At 49.5% G+C, this 12,103-nt stretch overlaps 1 protein-coding gene across 3 annotated transcripts in view; it reads right to left on the minus strand.

Annotated features, from left to right (window-relative positions):
* TSEN2 (tRNA splicing endonuclease subunit 2) overlaps positions 1-12,103 on the minus strand; it is a 66,360-nt gene that overhangs the window by 15,851 nt on the left and 38,406 nt on the right. For all 3 annotated transcript variants that reach the window (XM_060161131.1, XM_060161130.1, XM_060161129.1), the window contains exons 4-6: positions 11,331-11,367; positions 4,225-4,750; positions 2,934-3,011 (exon numbers count right to left, since the gene is read on the minus strand). In XM_060161131.1, coding sequence (XP_060017114.1) covers positions 2,934-3,011; positions 4,225-4,750; positions 11,331-11,367 — 641 coding nt within the window. The remainder of the gene's footprint in view (positions 1-2,933; positions 3,012-4,224; positions 4,751-11,330; positions 11,368-12,103) is intronic.

Here is a 12,103-nt window from a genome sequence, read left to right on the forward strand (position 1 = left end):
TCGGGGAACTAAGATCTCACAGACCGCAAGGCACAGCACCCTCCGCCCCCCCCCACCCCAAAAGCATGCAAAGCACCTAACTGCTCAATTCATTTCGTTTCCCTGCCTTTCTAAGAAGACACTGTAGCTGGGAAAGGTGCAATCCAGTCCTTGCCTAGGAAGAGATGACCTCCTGGTATCCGTAAGAATCTAAGTTCTTCAGAAACTTTCCATTATTCGCAAACACACATTTCCCTAAGACCTGATGAAACCAAAGCCTCGTTTATAATTGGCCTAAAATAGCTTTTATGAACCTCTGCAAGCTGCTCTTAGGCACTTATTATACATGGGGAGAATCTTAATCCAACGGAGTTGGCTTTATTTAGAATTAATTCATCAGCAGACCGGGGAGGTCTGTGGAGGCTGGAGACTAGACCCTCGAAATCTCATGAGTAAGTTTTTACTGTGATAGTACCAATAAGACGGACGGATGAGCTTAATGATGGTTTAATGTCTTGTCACTAAATCCGGTCAGGGCCTGAAGCGTTGAAATGAAAGACAGCTCTCAGAGACAGATCCCTCAGTCAGCTCGGTGTTACCATTCTCAAAACCTAAGAACCGCTTTGAATCACCACAGCAGGGCTGCCCGTGTTCCTGAGGGCCATTTATGGAAACATGTTACACTGTACGGGTGGTACCACCAAACACGGGTGATTCATCCAAGGAAACCTGCCAAAACAGAGCTGGGAAGCGGAGCCAGGCCTAACTGCACGCTCCCTGGAAACTTCTGCAACACGTCTCTGGAATGTTCTCAGGAACCGAGCGGCCTCCAAGAACAAGCACCACCTCGCCTCCTGCCTTCCATTACTGTGGCATTTCTTCAGCGGGTGTGTGGGAGGAGGGAGCAACACAGTCAGTGAAAAGCATCAGCTGGTCCCCGCCTGGAGCAGCGAGGCTCGGCCCCCAGCTTCTGACACCGAATCCTCTCCCTCCGCCCGCTGCTGCTGCCCCTACAGCTGAGAGGCTGGCTGCCTCCTGACGGCTCAGCCCTCCAGCCTGCCCTCACCCGGATGCCAGCTCCGGTCCCTGCCACTCCCCTGCACAGCCGCCTGCAGTGCCCCGGTGCCACCAGGACCAGGTCAGACCCCTACTTATAGACGCGCCCTCCGTGATCTCCCCTCCTGGGCGGCCGCTTCTGGGACCATGCTGCACGCAAGGGCCTGCCGTCCCGTGTCCACGTGGCAATCCCCTATTTACCCTGTAACACCTGCAGGTACCACCAACCCTGTAAAGTCTTTCCAGGTGGCTCGCATCCCTTTGGAGCCCACCAGTTTCTGTGCCCATCCCACCTTGTACACGTCCACTTAACAAATAATTATCAAGCACCTCACAGATGTCAGACGTGGGGTACAAGAGGAGCAGTCACAGCCCACACACCACACGGTGCCCGTCACACTGAACTGCAATCTGTGGCTCTCTAAGGACCAGAGCCACATTCTGCTTCTCTCTGTACCGTTAGTACTCAGCCCAGTGCCCGGCACATAGCAAGTCCCTGGTAATCTTTTTGCTAAACACTGATTGCAAAAGGAAGAGTTCCAAGCAGCCACTAAATAGCTTTTACAAGTGACTTAATAACGATGGTAATGACAGAAACAGCGGGCACAATGCTTACTGAGCATCTACGATACACCAGGCACGGTGCTGAAGCCGCCACGAGCACTACTTAATTCCAGAATGTATCATGAACAAGGTGTTACATCACCCTCATCTTACAGAGCAGAAATCTGAGGCTCAGAGAAGTCAAGGACCTAGAGGATGGTGTCCCCAGCGCCGTCCAACAGAGTAGCCACGGGGGCCTGCTGAGCGTCTGAAACGTGGCTGGCGCACCGAGAAAAGGATTTTTAAATTTGCACAATTTTAATTAGTTTCAACAGTCACATGCGGCTAGTGGCTACTGTGTTCCACAGCAGACTAAGCTGTCTCATTTGTAAACTGAGGAGATGAAGTAAATAAATCCCAACATCCTTTCCTGCTCTGAGAGCCCGTTCTTTGTACCGCTGGCCTCACTGCAAGGAAGGCAGCATAGCCTAGCAGGTGAAGAGAATACGGAGACACAGTCACTTCTCTGTGAACACATCTATGAAATGACCAGCGTGGACGCTTTCAACAAGCACTGTCTGAGACCAACAGATACGCCAAGCACTGAGCTAGATGCTGCAGGAGCCTCCGGACAGGCAGGAGCACCCCTGCAGAAGGGCACGGCCAAGGACAGGAGACAGAGGAAGGGGCACTGTCGTCAAAATCGGGTACAGTACAGACATAAGCAAAAAAGGGGGGACTGATGGCCGTGTGAACACAGGACAGAGGAACCCCAAATCAGACGGAAAATATAAGGCAGGTTCAGAAAGCCACTTGCAGCAACTTTTGAGAATGCAGTAAAGGGAACACGTGTTAGTAATTCTGCAGAAGGAAATACCTAGAATCCATTTACGTAATTAGCAGTCGCTACATGACTCGGGGCCTGCATCGAAGCCTGTGAAAAGCTGGTGAAACTCCATGAATATGCGAAAAACCCACTACACACTTTAAATGAATGAATGGTACGGTATGTGCTCGGTGTCTCAATAAACCTGTATGTTTTTTAGAAGCTGCTAAAAATTAGTAACACAGTATCTGGACAATCTGAAACCTTGATGTGAAAAGAAGTGCTCAGACAAGCCCCTTGAAACCTCTGTGGGATGATACGGGGCAAGCCCGCCCTAAATGGACATCTTAGAATCGATGAAATGAAGGCCGAGGAGTGAAATGCAGGCATTTCACTGCATGTGGACTCTGCCTGCGGCGACCTCAGTACTGAACTGCACGCGGAACTGCATTTTGAGGTGGACTCATCAACGTGGCATTGCCCGGGCCCAGAGACCGACAGCTGAGAAGACGACATGCTGGGAACATACCTCTTCCAGGCTGAGCTGCAAGTACTCAAAGATCCTAAATGGATTTCTTCTGCATATCAGTCTCTTTTTTGGCGACATCTGAAGAGAAAAATAAAATATATACAGAACAAATGGAAGCACTACATGTTACCTGGAGGAGGGTGCATTTTAAAACGAACGTTTTCTTCTAAATTTCCCCGATTCACATTTGTTGGATTAATCCGGTTAAAAAATAATTTATTTATGTAGAAAAATAATTTATTATTTATGTAGAAAAATAAGTTTTCGTTTTTCTACTACAGCTGACCCTTGAACAACAAGGGGGCTGAGGTGCTGACTCCGGGCAGTTGAAGGTCTGCGTGTAACTCACAGCCGGCCCTGGCCCTCCACGTCTGCGTTCTTTCCTAGCTGCAGATTCAACCAACCGCAGGTCGTGCAGCAGTACGGTATTTACTACGGAAAAAAATCCTTTCGTAAGGGGACCCACATTCAAACCCATGTTGTTCAAGGGTCAACTGTATTAACATTTTGACTTAGTTCCTTTCTTTTATCGCCCATGAACTTTTCCTGCAGTTGTGATCATTTTGTTGGTCAGTTTTATGTGTTGCTTTTTTTCACCCAACTGCACCTCCCAAGCATATGCCACGTTCTTAATGAGACTTCATAAACTCCACTCTAAAGGCGAGATATTTCTTCAAACGGGTGTTTCTCATGCTATTTAACTATTAGACTGTTTCTCACTTTTAGCTGCTACAGATGTTGCTGGGGCAACTATCTTATAGGTCCCTGAATGAAATGGATCTAGTTCTGTGCCCCAGCCTCCTCCTGTGAGGGCTGCCCTCCCCACCTGAGCCCCTGCCCTCCCCACCTGAGCCCCTGCCCTCCCCACCTGAGCCCCTGCCCACCGCTACACTCAAGACTGCGTAACTACTGTTGCATTTCTTCTTCTCCCTGGCAAGGGAGAGAATGTTACTGGACCTGCTTTACTTTATATGTTATGTATTACAGATATATGTTATTTAAATATTATATATATACATTCATATATTTTTTAAAGTTAAGCTATTCACAGACTTTGAAGTTTCAGTTGAAACAGCCCTCACGACTACTGAGCCCTCAGGGCTGGGACCCAGGGCTGGCTGGTGCCCTTGGAGGGTCTGCAGTGTGTGTCCTGCACCAGCTCTCACATGTCCCAGGTGCTGAACACGGGCCTGCTACCAGTTCCGAGTAAGGGACGTCCCTGTTGGCCAGCATCTCCTCTGGGTCAGACACAGATGGCTCTGGAGGAGGTGATCTCTCTCCTTCTACTTACGCTCCCACCTGAGGCGTCTTCCCTCTCACTCACGTCACACACGACTTCCTCCACCAGCACGCAGTGATGCTCAGGCCCTCTCTCTCTGGCCGGGACCAGACCCGCTCGTTGGCTGCTGTCCCCAGGCTGAGCACCAGAGGGCGGGAGGAGAACATCCTGTTTGCCCCAGTGCACATGGGGCAGAGGAGCGGTGACCTCCGCCACATGTTCACCTGAGCCGTGGGTAGGTATCGGGTCAGGCCTGGAGTCCTCCTGCAGGCAGTCTGATCGCCTGCTGGGATCCTCCAGATCGTGTGTCTTTCCTGCAACCCCATTCATGGCAGAAAGTTTCTCTCTATCTGCTGTGCCTTCCGTTTTGGAAACCATTTCAGAGTTCAGCTCATTACACAACTGGACCTCTTCATTCCTCTGCAGACAAAGATGCTGAAGGGGCTTTGTGTAATCCTCAAGGAGTCTACGCACTGTGCTCTCATCCTGGCCTTGTCTTCGCATGAGGTTTGTGGCCCATTCCACGCTACGCTGATACCTGCAAAGTAGAAATTCTGTTAGTAACAACACTTAAATTTCAATATTTAAAAGACAGCAGAATGTGTGATAAAGATGGGAAGGCAGTATGCCAAAATGTCTGTAGTTCTTCTCAACGATGGGCTGTAGGTTGTTTTCTTTATACTTTTTTGCATTTTCTAACTGCTCTGCAATAATTATCTACTGCTTTTTAAAAGAAATTTTTTATTTTATTTATCTTTGGTTGTGTTGGGTCTTTGTTGCCGCACGCGGGCTTTCTCTAGTTGTGGTGAGAAGGGGCTACTGTTCATTGTGGTGCGCAGGCTTCTCATTGCGGTGGCTTCTCTTGCTGCGGAGCACAGGCTCTAGGCATGCAGGCTCAGTAGTTGTGGCTCGCGGGCTCTAGGTGTGCGGGCTTAGTAGTTGTGGCGCACGGGCTTAGTTGTTCTGTGGCATGTGGGATCTTCCTGGATCAGGGATCGAACCTGTGTCCCCTGCATTGGCAGGTGGATTTTTTTTTTTTAACTTATTTATTTTTGCTGTGTTGAGTCTTTGTTTCTGTGTCAGGGCTTTCTCTACTTGTGGCAAGCGGGGTCCACTCTTCATCGCGGTGCACGGGCCTCTCACTATCACGGCCTCTCTTGTTACGGAGCACAGGCTCGACGCGCAGGCTCAGTAGTTGTGGCTCACGGGCCTAGTTGCTCTGCTGCATGTGAGATCCTCCCAGACCAGGGCTCGAACCCGTGTCCCCTGCACTAGCAGGCAGATTCTCAACCACTGCGCCACCAGGGAAGCCCGGCAGGTGGATTCTTAACCACTGCGCCACCAGGGAAGCCCTATTACTTTTTGGGAAGCCCTATTACTTTTTGTTTTTATTACACAGCTTCATCTAATTTGCTTAATTTGAAAAAAAAATGACCCCAGTTTAACAAAGTATGAAAATTTATGTAATTTAAAACTGGTGGACCAAATGATTTAGGTAAATTTAAAGAGAAAACGGCCATCCTTTGTCAGGGTTTGTTTTGCATTATTTTCAGTTTTGGTTATCATGTTTTCAGATATGTATCTCAGTCATAGCAAAAAGTCTTTGTTTAGTATTGGAAAGCAAAATGAGAATTTTAATAAACATTTTTCACAGTACAGTACTTACTAATGTCTCCACCGTGTATGGAAAGAAATGATTACAGTTACATACACCCAAGCATCTTAATAAAAAATGGCCCTTTTTTCCATAATTTTCAAAGTATATTTTAATGAGAAAATACATGCTTAGTTTCTGAAACTTGAAGGCAAGCCCTGAACACTTCCCAAGTTACAAAAAGTTACAGGCAAGACAAAAGGATTCTGCCTACTGCAGCAGCCTCAACACCTGACAAGGCTGCTGGGATGCGTCATGTGACATAAGATGCCACACGTGTGTGGAATCTGATCCGCAGAGGCGAAAGACGTTGCAAAACTCAAGCACTTTTCGCCTCCACCTACAGCAATCAGTCTGCAAAGCATCGAAGACGACACGTGGCTGTGGGAAGAGATGTCACTTTTCTACCTTGAGTATCCTGCCTGTGTACGGATGATGGGATACGTCATAGTCTATAAACTGATAATTACACACAGTGAAGCAAGGAAGCTGGCTTCTGCTTTTTTTTAAATAGATTTATTTATTTTATTTATTTATTTTTGGCTACATTGGATCTTCATTGCTGCACGCGGGCTTTCTCTAGTTGCAGTGAGCGGGGGCTGCTCTTCATTGTAGTGCGTGGGCTTCTCATTGTGGTGGCCTCTCGTTGCCAAGCACGGGCTCTAGGGGCGTGGGCTTCAGTAGATGTGGCACACGGGCTTCAGTAGTTGTAGCTCGTGGGCTATAGAGTACAGGCTCAGTAGTTGCGGCGCATGGGCTTACTTGCTCTGCGGCATGTGGGATCTTCCCAGACCAGGGCTTGAACCCGTGTCCCCTGCCTTGGCAGGCGGATTCTTAACCGCTGTGCCACCAGGGAAGTCCCATTCTGCTGTTTTTAAAAAAGAGACCTGTGGTTGATTAACCCTGATTCATCAGAACAATCTCTAAGCTGTCCACGCCCTGCTTATCCTACACGGGGGGATAAGCATGCAGCCCTATACACTGGGGACTGTATCTTAGATGCAAAGATTAAGACCTGGCAAGGCTGCTCTACACCTACAAGGCAGGACGGGGCAGCGATTACACACGTGGACTCTGGTCCTGCACGTTTTGTGTTCAGCCCTTACGCTATCCCTCGTAACTGGGTGACAAAGCCAATGAATTAACTGCTCTGTGCCCGTTTCCCCACCCCTAACATGGAAATAATAGTACCACTACCTCGTAAGGATCACGTCATGTGCTCCTTTTTATAATCAGAAAATGTAGCTGCCCAGAGAGCAGCAGGGTGTCTCCTCTCCTGAATGAAAGGTACAGCCTCTCTCATGTGCAGTTAGAAGGACTTTCATATGAGGGATCTAAAAAGATATATGCTCTTCATGTCACCTGTAACATTGGCTGAAGCCTTCACGGGTCTACGAATCTCCTGTGTCTGAACACAAATTTTCGTGTCATGTGTATTTTCCTAGGGAAGGGATCCACAACTTTCATCAGATTCCCTGATTTAAAATATGTGAAAGAACCACAGCATTAAAGGTTCAACAGCTCCCACTTTGAGCAGGAGACGTGGAACTGAGAGAGAGAGAGAGAGTGCACACGCACACAGGTCCCTGCTCAGCTTCTTAGCACCAGAGTGGTCAAGGCAGATGTGAGCTCAGGTCCTCACTGTGAGCATGAGGTTCTCGTACCAGCTACGTGCCCTCCCCTCCAAAGCTCGGGGATAACTGGACCTGCCTCAGGGGGCGGTGCAAGGATGAAAGGAGATGAGACATGTGAAGTGCTCAGCACACAGTAAGTGTTCAATAAATATTTGTTACTTTATGACTGTGGGATTTTTCGGGGAGACTTGAAAAATAAAATCATTTCGACTCAATACTTATTACATTTAAAAATACAAATGACATTTTAATGGATGGAAACGTACACCTTAAAGAATCGCTCTCTGGGAGCAGGGGCAGCCGTGCGGGTCGAGCACTGTACCAGATCTGGGTTCCGGAGCTGGCTCTTCTGTGACTCTGAGCTGAGCCACTCAGCATCTGACACCTTCTGCTCTTCTGCCAAATGCCGGGATCACACCGCTTTCCTGCCTCTGATGACCTCAGATGTTTGTTTATGGAAGCTGAATGCAACAGCGGCTACTAGAGCCTGTGGAACAAAGCCTCTGACTCAGCCTGTGATCGACACACGGCAATGGGGCACAGAGCAGAAGGTGTCCTCTCATTGGCTGGCAATGCCTTAGAAAGTCCTGCTGTGATTAACCCTGAACACTGCTGGAGAAGCAGCAGGAAGAGAAGAGTAAAAAGTAAAAACTGGAAAACATGAGGGGAGAGCGGGAGGAGGTGGCAGGTGCGATGAGAAGCAGCGAAGCGCCTGGTGGTGCAGAGCCGTGCCGGGGCCCCAAGAGCACCGAGCGGGGCGGTGTGAATACGGCTCAGCTTCTCAGGTGCCTCTGCCCTCAAGCACACCTCTTCCATGTGCAGTGAACATCCTTCTTCACCTCTTACTGACTGAGGCCTAATTATTCCTGGAAGTTCATGGCAAAACGGTTTTGAGGCAGGCTGCTTAGGTCCAAGTACTGACCTTGAGCAAGTTAATTAACCTCCTCCGCTGCTCTTTCCTCCGCTGTCCAAGACAGATGATTACAGAACTGACCACCTAGGGGTGACGTGAGGACATGAAAAGCTAAACCACAAAGCTGTTATGAACACAGTGCCTATTACATGGAATACACCCCAGAAATGCCGGCACATACAACGATGCGATTACCGCCCAGGCTCCGGAGTCGTGCTTCCTGGTTCGAGCTCACGAACTCTTGGGCAGCTCTCTGTAGGCTCCCTATGCACGTGATGGAAACAACTACACCTACCTCAAAGGTTTCTCCAGAAGACGAGCTGAGAGGATACGGGTAAAACATGTGGACCAGTAACGGCACTGTTGGAGAATCAGTACCGATTGGCTATGACAACGCGGCTGCTGATGGCGATACCTCATCATAATATGCATCACAGAAGAGCTCATTTGTCTACTCCTCTTCCCCTCCCACTGGACTCTAAATCCCCGAGAAGAGGACAGAGACCTTTCCTCCTCTTGCATCTCCAGCACCTACCCAGTGCCCTACACGTGGGCACCCGCAGTAAGTGCTGGCTGGAGAGAGGACCACAGATCAGGAGGGGGCCGGTACCATCCTCAGGGCTGGTCCTTCCAGGACACAACCCTGCAATCTTCAGCCCGCAGGTGCATCACCTGAGGGTCTGGATGCTCACGTCCAGAAAAGATCACACGGAAGGTTCTCATCACCCAAGGACGACTACTGTTGGAAAAAGGCCAATTAGAGTGAAGCCACTGGAAAGAGGGATCCAAAGTTCTGAGGAAATAAACAATTATAACAAGTACTTAAGTTGGAAAATTAACCTCAAGGTATGAAAAAGAGCCCATTTTTCTAATATTTAACAAAATTTAGATTGTGACTGCAAGTTTTATGAACTGATGATGAATCAAGTATTGATGGGGGGGGGAGCTGCTGGGGAGGGCATACTTTCCTGACAGAACTGTCAGATGTGCTGAAGTCCTACCTCTTGGCACCTGCAAATGGGACCTTATCTGGAAACAGGTCTTCTCAGATGTAATGAAGTTAAGATGAGGGCAAACTAACTGGTGTCCTTACAAAAAAAGGGAAATTTGGACACAGACACAGAGACACACAAGGCGGACCACCATGCGACGATGGAGGAAAAGACTGGAGTGATGTGTCTACAAGCCAAGGAGGGCCAAGGACTGCTGGCCACCACGAGAGGCTAAGACGAGGCAGGAAGGACCCTCCCCTAGAGCCTCCTGAGGGGGCACAGCCCCGCTGACACCTTGATTTGGGACCTCTGGCCTCCAGACCATGAGAATAAATTTCTGTTCTCTTAAATTGCCAAGTTTGGGACTTCCCTAGCGGTCCAGTGGTTAAGAATCCATCTGGCAATGCAGGGGATGCCGGCTCGATCCCTGGTCAGGGAACTAAGATCCCACGTACTGTGGGGCAACTGAGACTGCACGCTGCAACTACTGAGCCAGTGCCGCAACTACAGAGCCCACGCGCTCTGGAGCCCACGTGCCACAACTAGAGAGAAGCCCACGCACTGCAACCAAAGATCCTGCCTGCAACTAAGACCTGACGCAGCCAAAAAAAAAAAAAAAACAAAACCCAACAAATCACCAAGTCTGTGGTACTTTGTTACAGCAGCCCTAGGAAACTGACGCAAGGCTCAATAGAATTCCTGGAATGTTGCACATTCTACAGAGCATACCGAGGGTTAACCTTCAGATGGGGGGGTGGCAGCAGTCCCCCACCCCCCAGAACCTCACATATTCAAACAGGCTTGCTGCCGTGTCATCGGTCCTGCCAGCCCGATCGGGATGCGGTTCTGAGGGACGGGCTTCTGCTGCTTCTGCATCCTAGTGTTGGCTGCAGCAGCCTGTCTACACTGCAGCCCCCAGTGGAACGGGGGCTCGGCCAGGTCCTCTCAGGCCCTATGCCGTCCCCCAGCCTGCGGCTATGGCCAGAGCAGCCCCTGAGATCTTCCAGGTGCCATTGCCTCTTGGGCACTCCCTGGCCGTGGGGTTGCAGAGCACGAAAAGGAGCTGTCAGATTCTGCCAGTACATGTCAGAAGCAAGATGAAGAACCACTATAGGCTTGAACGGTTTCAGAAGGCTTCATGGAAGAGTTGCAACTTGAGCTGTCCCACAGGGACGACCCGCGTTTAGAATGAGAAACATTTACTCCACAAAATCCTACCAAGGGAGCGCTGGCTGCGGCGCTGCAGAGGGGAACCGGGCATGGTCCCCGCCCTCTGACAACTGACAGTCTAAGTCCAGTGTGTGATGTACGGCACAGCGACAGGCGCCAAGGCAGATTCTGCGGCGGCAGCGGAGGAAAGGGCGGCGCGGAGACGCTCCAGGAAACTGGCACGTAGGCTGGACGTGCAGGAATAGCCAGCAGCGCGCGTGCCTGGTAGGTTAGGGAGAAGTGTTCTGGGAAACGCGAACAGCATAAACAAAAGCCCAGAGGAAGGAAGGATCGTGGCTGTGTGGGTGGGCTGTGTGAGAGCCTCTGGGAAAGCGGCTTTCTCTAACGCCGCAAGCGTGGAGCGATGAAAGAGGACAGGGCTGTTGACGCCCACACAGCGCAGGAGGCCAGCTCCAAACCTAAGTACCTTAGTGCTTACAGACAATATACGTTACAGGATTAGTGTTCATATTTTGGAAGGAATTGAACTGGCAAAGGTTTTGGCTTACGATTACTTTTTAAAATAAACTTACTTAGTACAATTCAAATATGATTTGATCCACATTAAATTCAGACATAATTTTCAAGGACACACCTACTACTACTACCACACACACACAAAAGAGGTGTGCACAACCACATCAGAAAAGGCTACCTGAAAACAGATCTGATTTAAACCATAATTTCGCCCAAGGTCAAAGTCCACCAAGACTTACTTTTTTGACGTGATTATAGGCATGTCTGTCTTCACATCTGCAACAACAAAGAAGTACTATTAGTTTAAGACAAATTTTCCTTAAGGGGGAAAACACTGACAACCCAGAAACGACAAAGAATTTCAAGATTCACAAAATCTCACATCTAGAAGGTCGAATGAATCCTGTCCAAGCAGCCAAACAGATGCTTTATGCACCATCACTCCCTGCACGCGCGCCCTGGCGGGCGCTGCTGACCCATCAGGGCCCTTGCTGGGCTCAGATGTGGCCTCGGAATCCTTCTCAACACTCCAGCTAAGCAGCGGCAGCATGGAAGGGGAAACTCTGCCACCTCCGAATGCTCGGGCCCTCAACTTCTAGGCGAGAGTACCGAAGCCCTAAAGTTACACACTTTACCTCCGTTCTCCGTGTTCCATCAAGCACCTTCTGCGACAGCTGCTCACATGCGCCTAAGGAAAGGGATGCCGGAGTAGATCTCATGGCGGTGTTAGCTCTGGATGTGGGTTTGGGAGTTCCAGGCTCTAGTTCCAGCTCTGGGCACCTGGCTGGAAAAGTCTTTCCACTTAAAATGTTGACCAGGTCACTAACGGAGTGGGTTTCTGTCTTGGTCCTCCCTCACCCCGCCTTTGGGCAGCTCATCTTTCCTTTTCCATACCCGGCTTCCTCTCTGGTGCCCTAAAGGCCTGGAATTGATGAGGTTCGGTTTTAAAATCCTAGGGAGGTGAGTTCACAGACTCCTATCTCCTTAGTAATTTGACCTAAGGAGACCTCCC

This window comes from Lagenorhynchus albirostris, chromosome 10 (assembly GCF_949774975.1).
Source record: "Lagenorhynchus albirostris chromosome 10, mLagAlb1.1, whole genome shotgun sequence".
In the NCBI taxonomy this organism is placed as follows: domain Eukaryota; kingdom Metazoa; phylum Chordata; class Mammalia; order Artiodactyla; family Delphinidae; genus Lagenorhynchus; species Lagenorhynchus albirostris.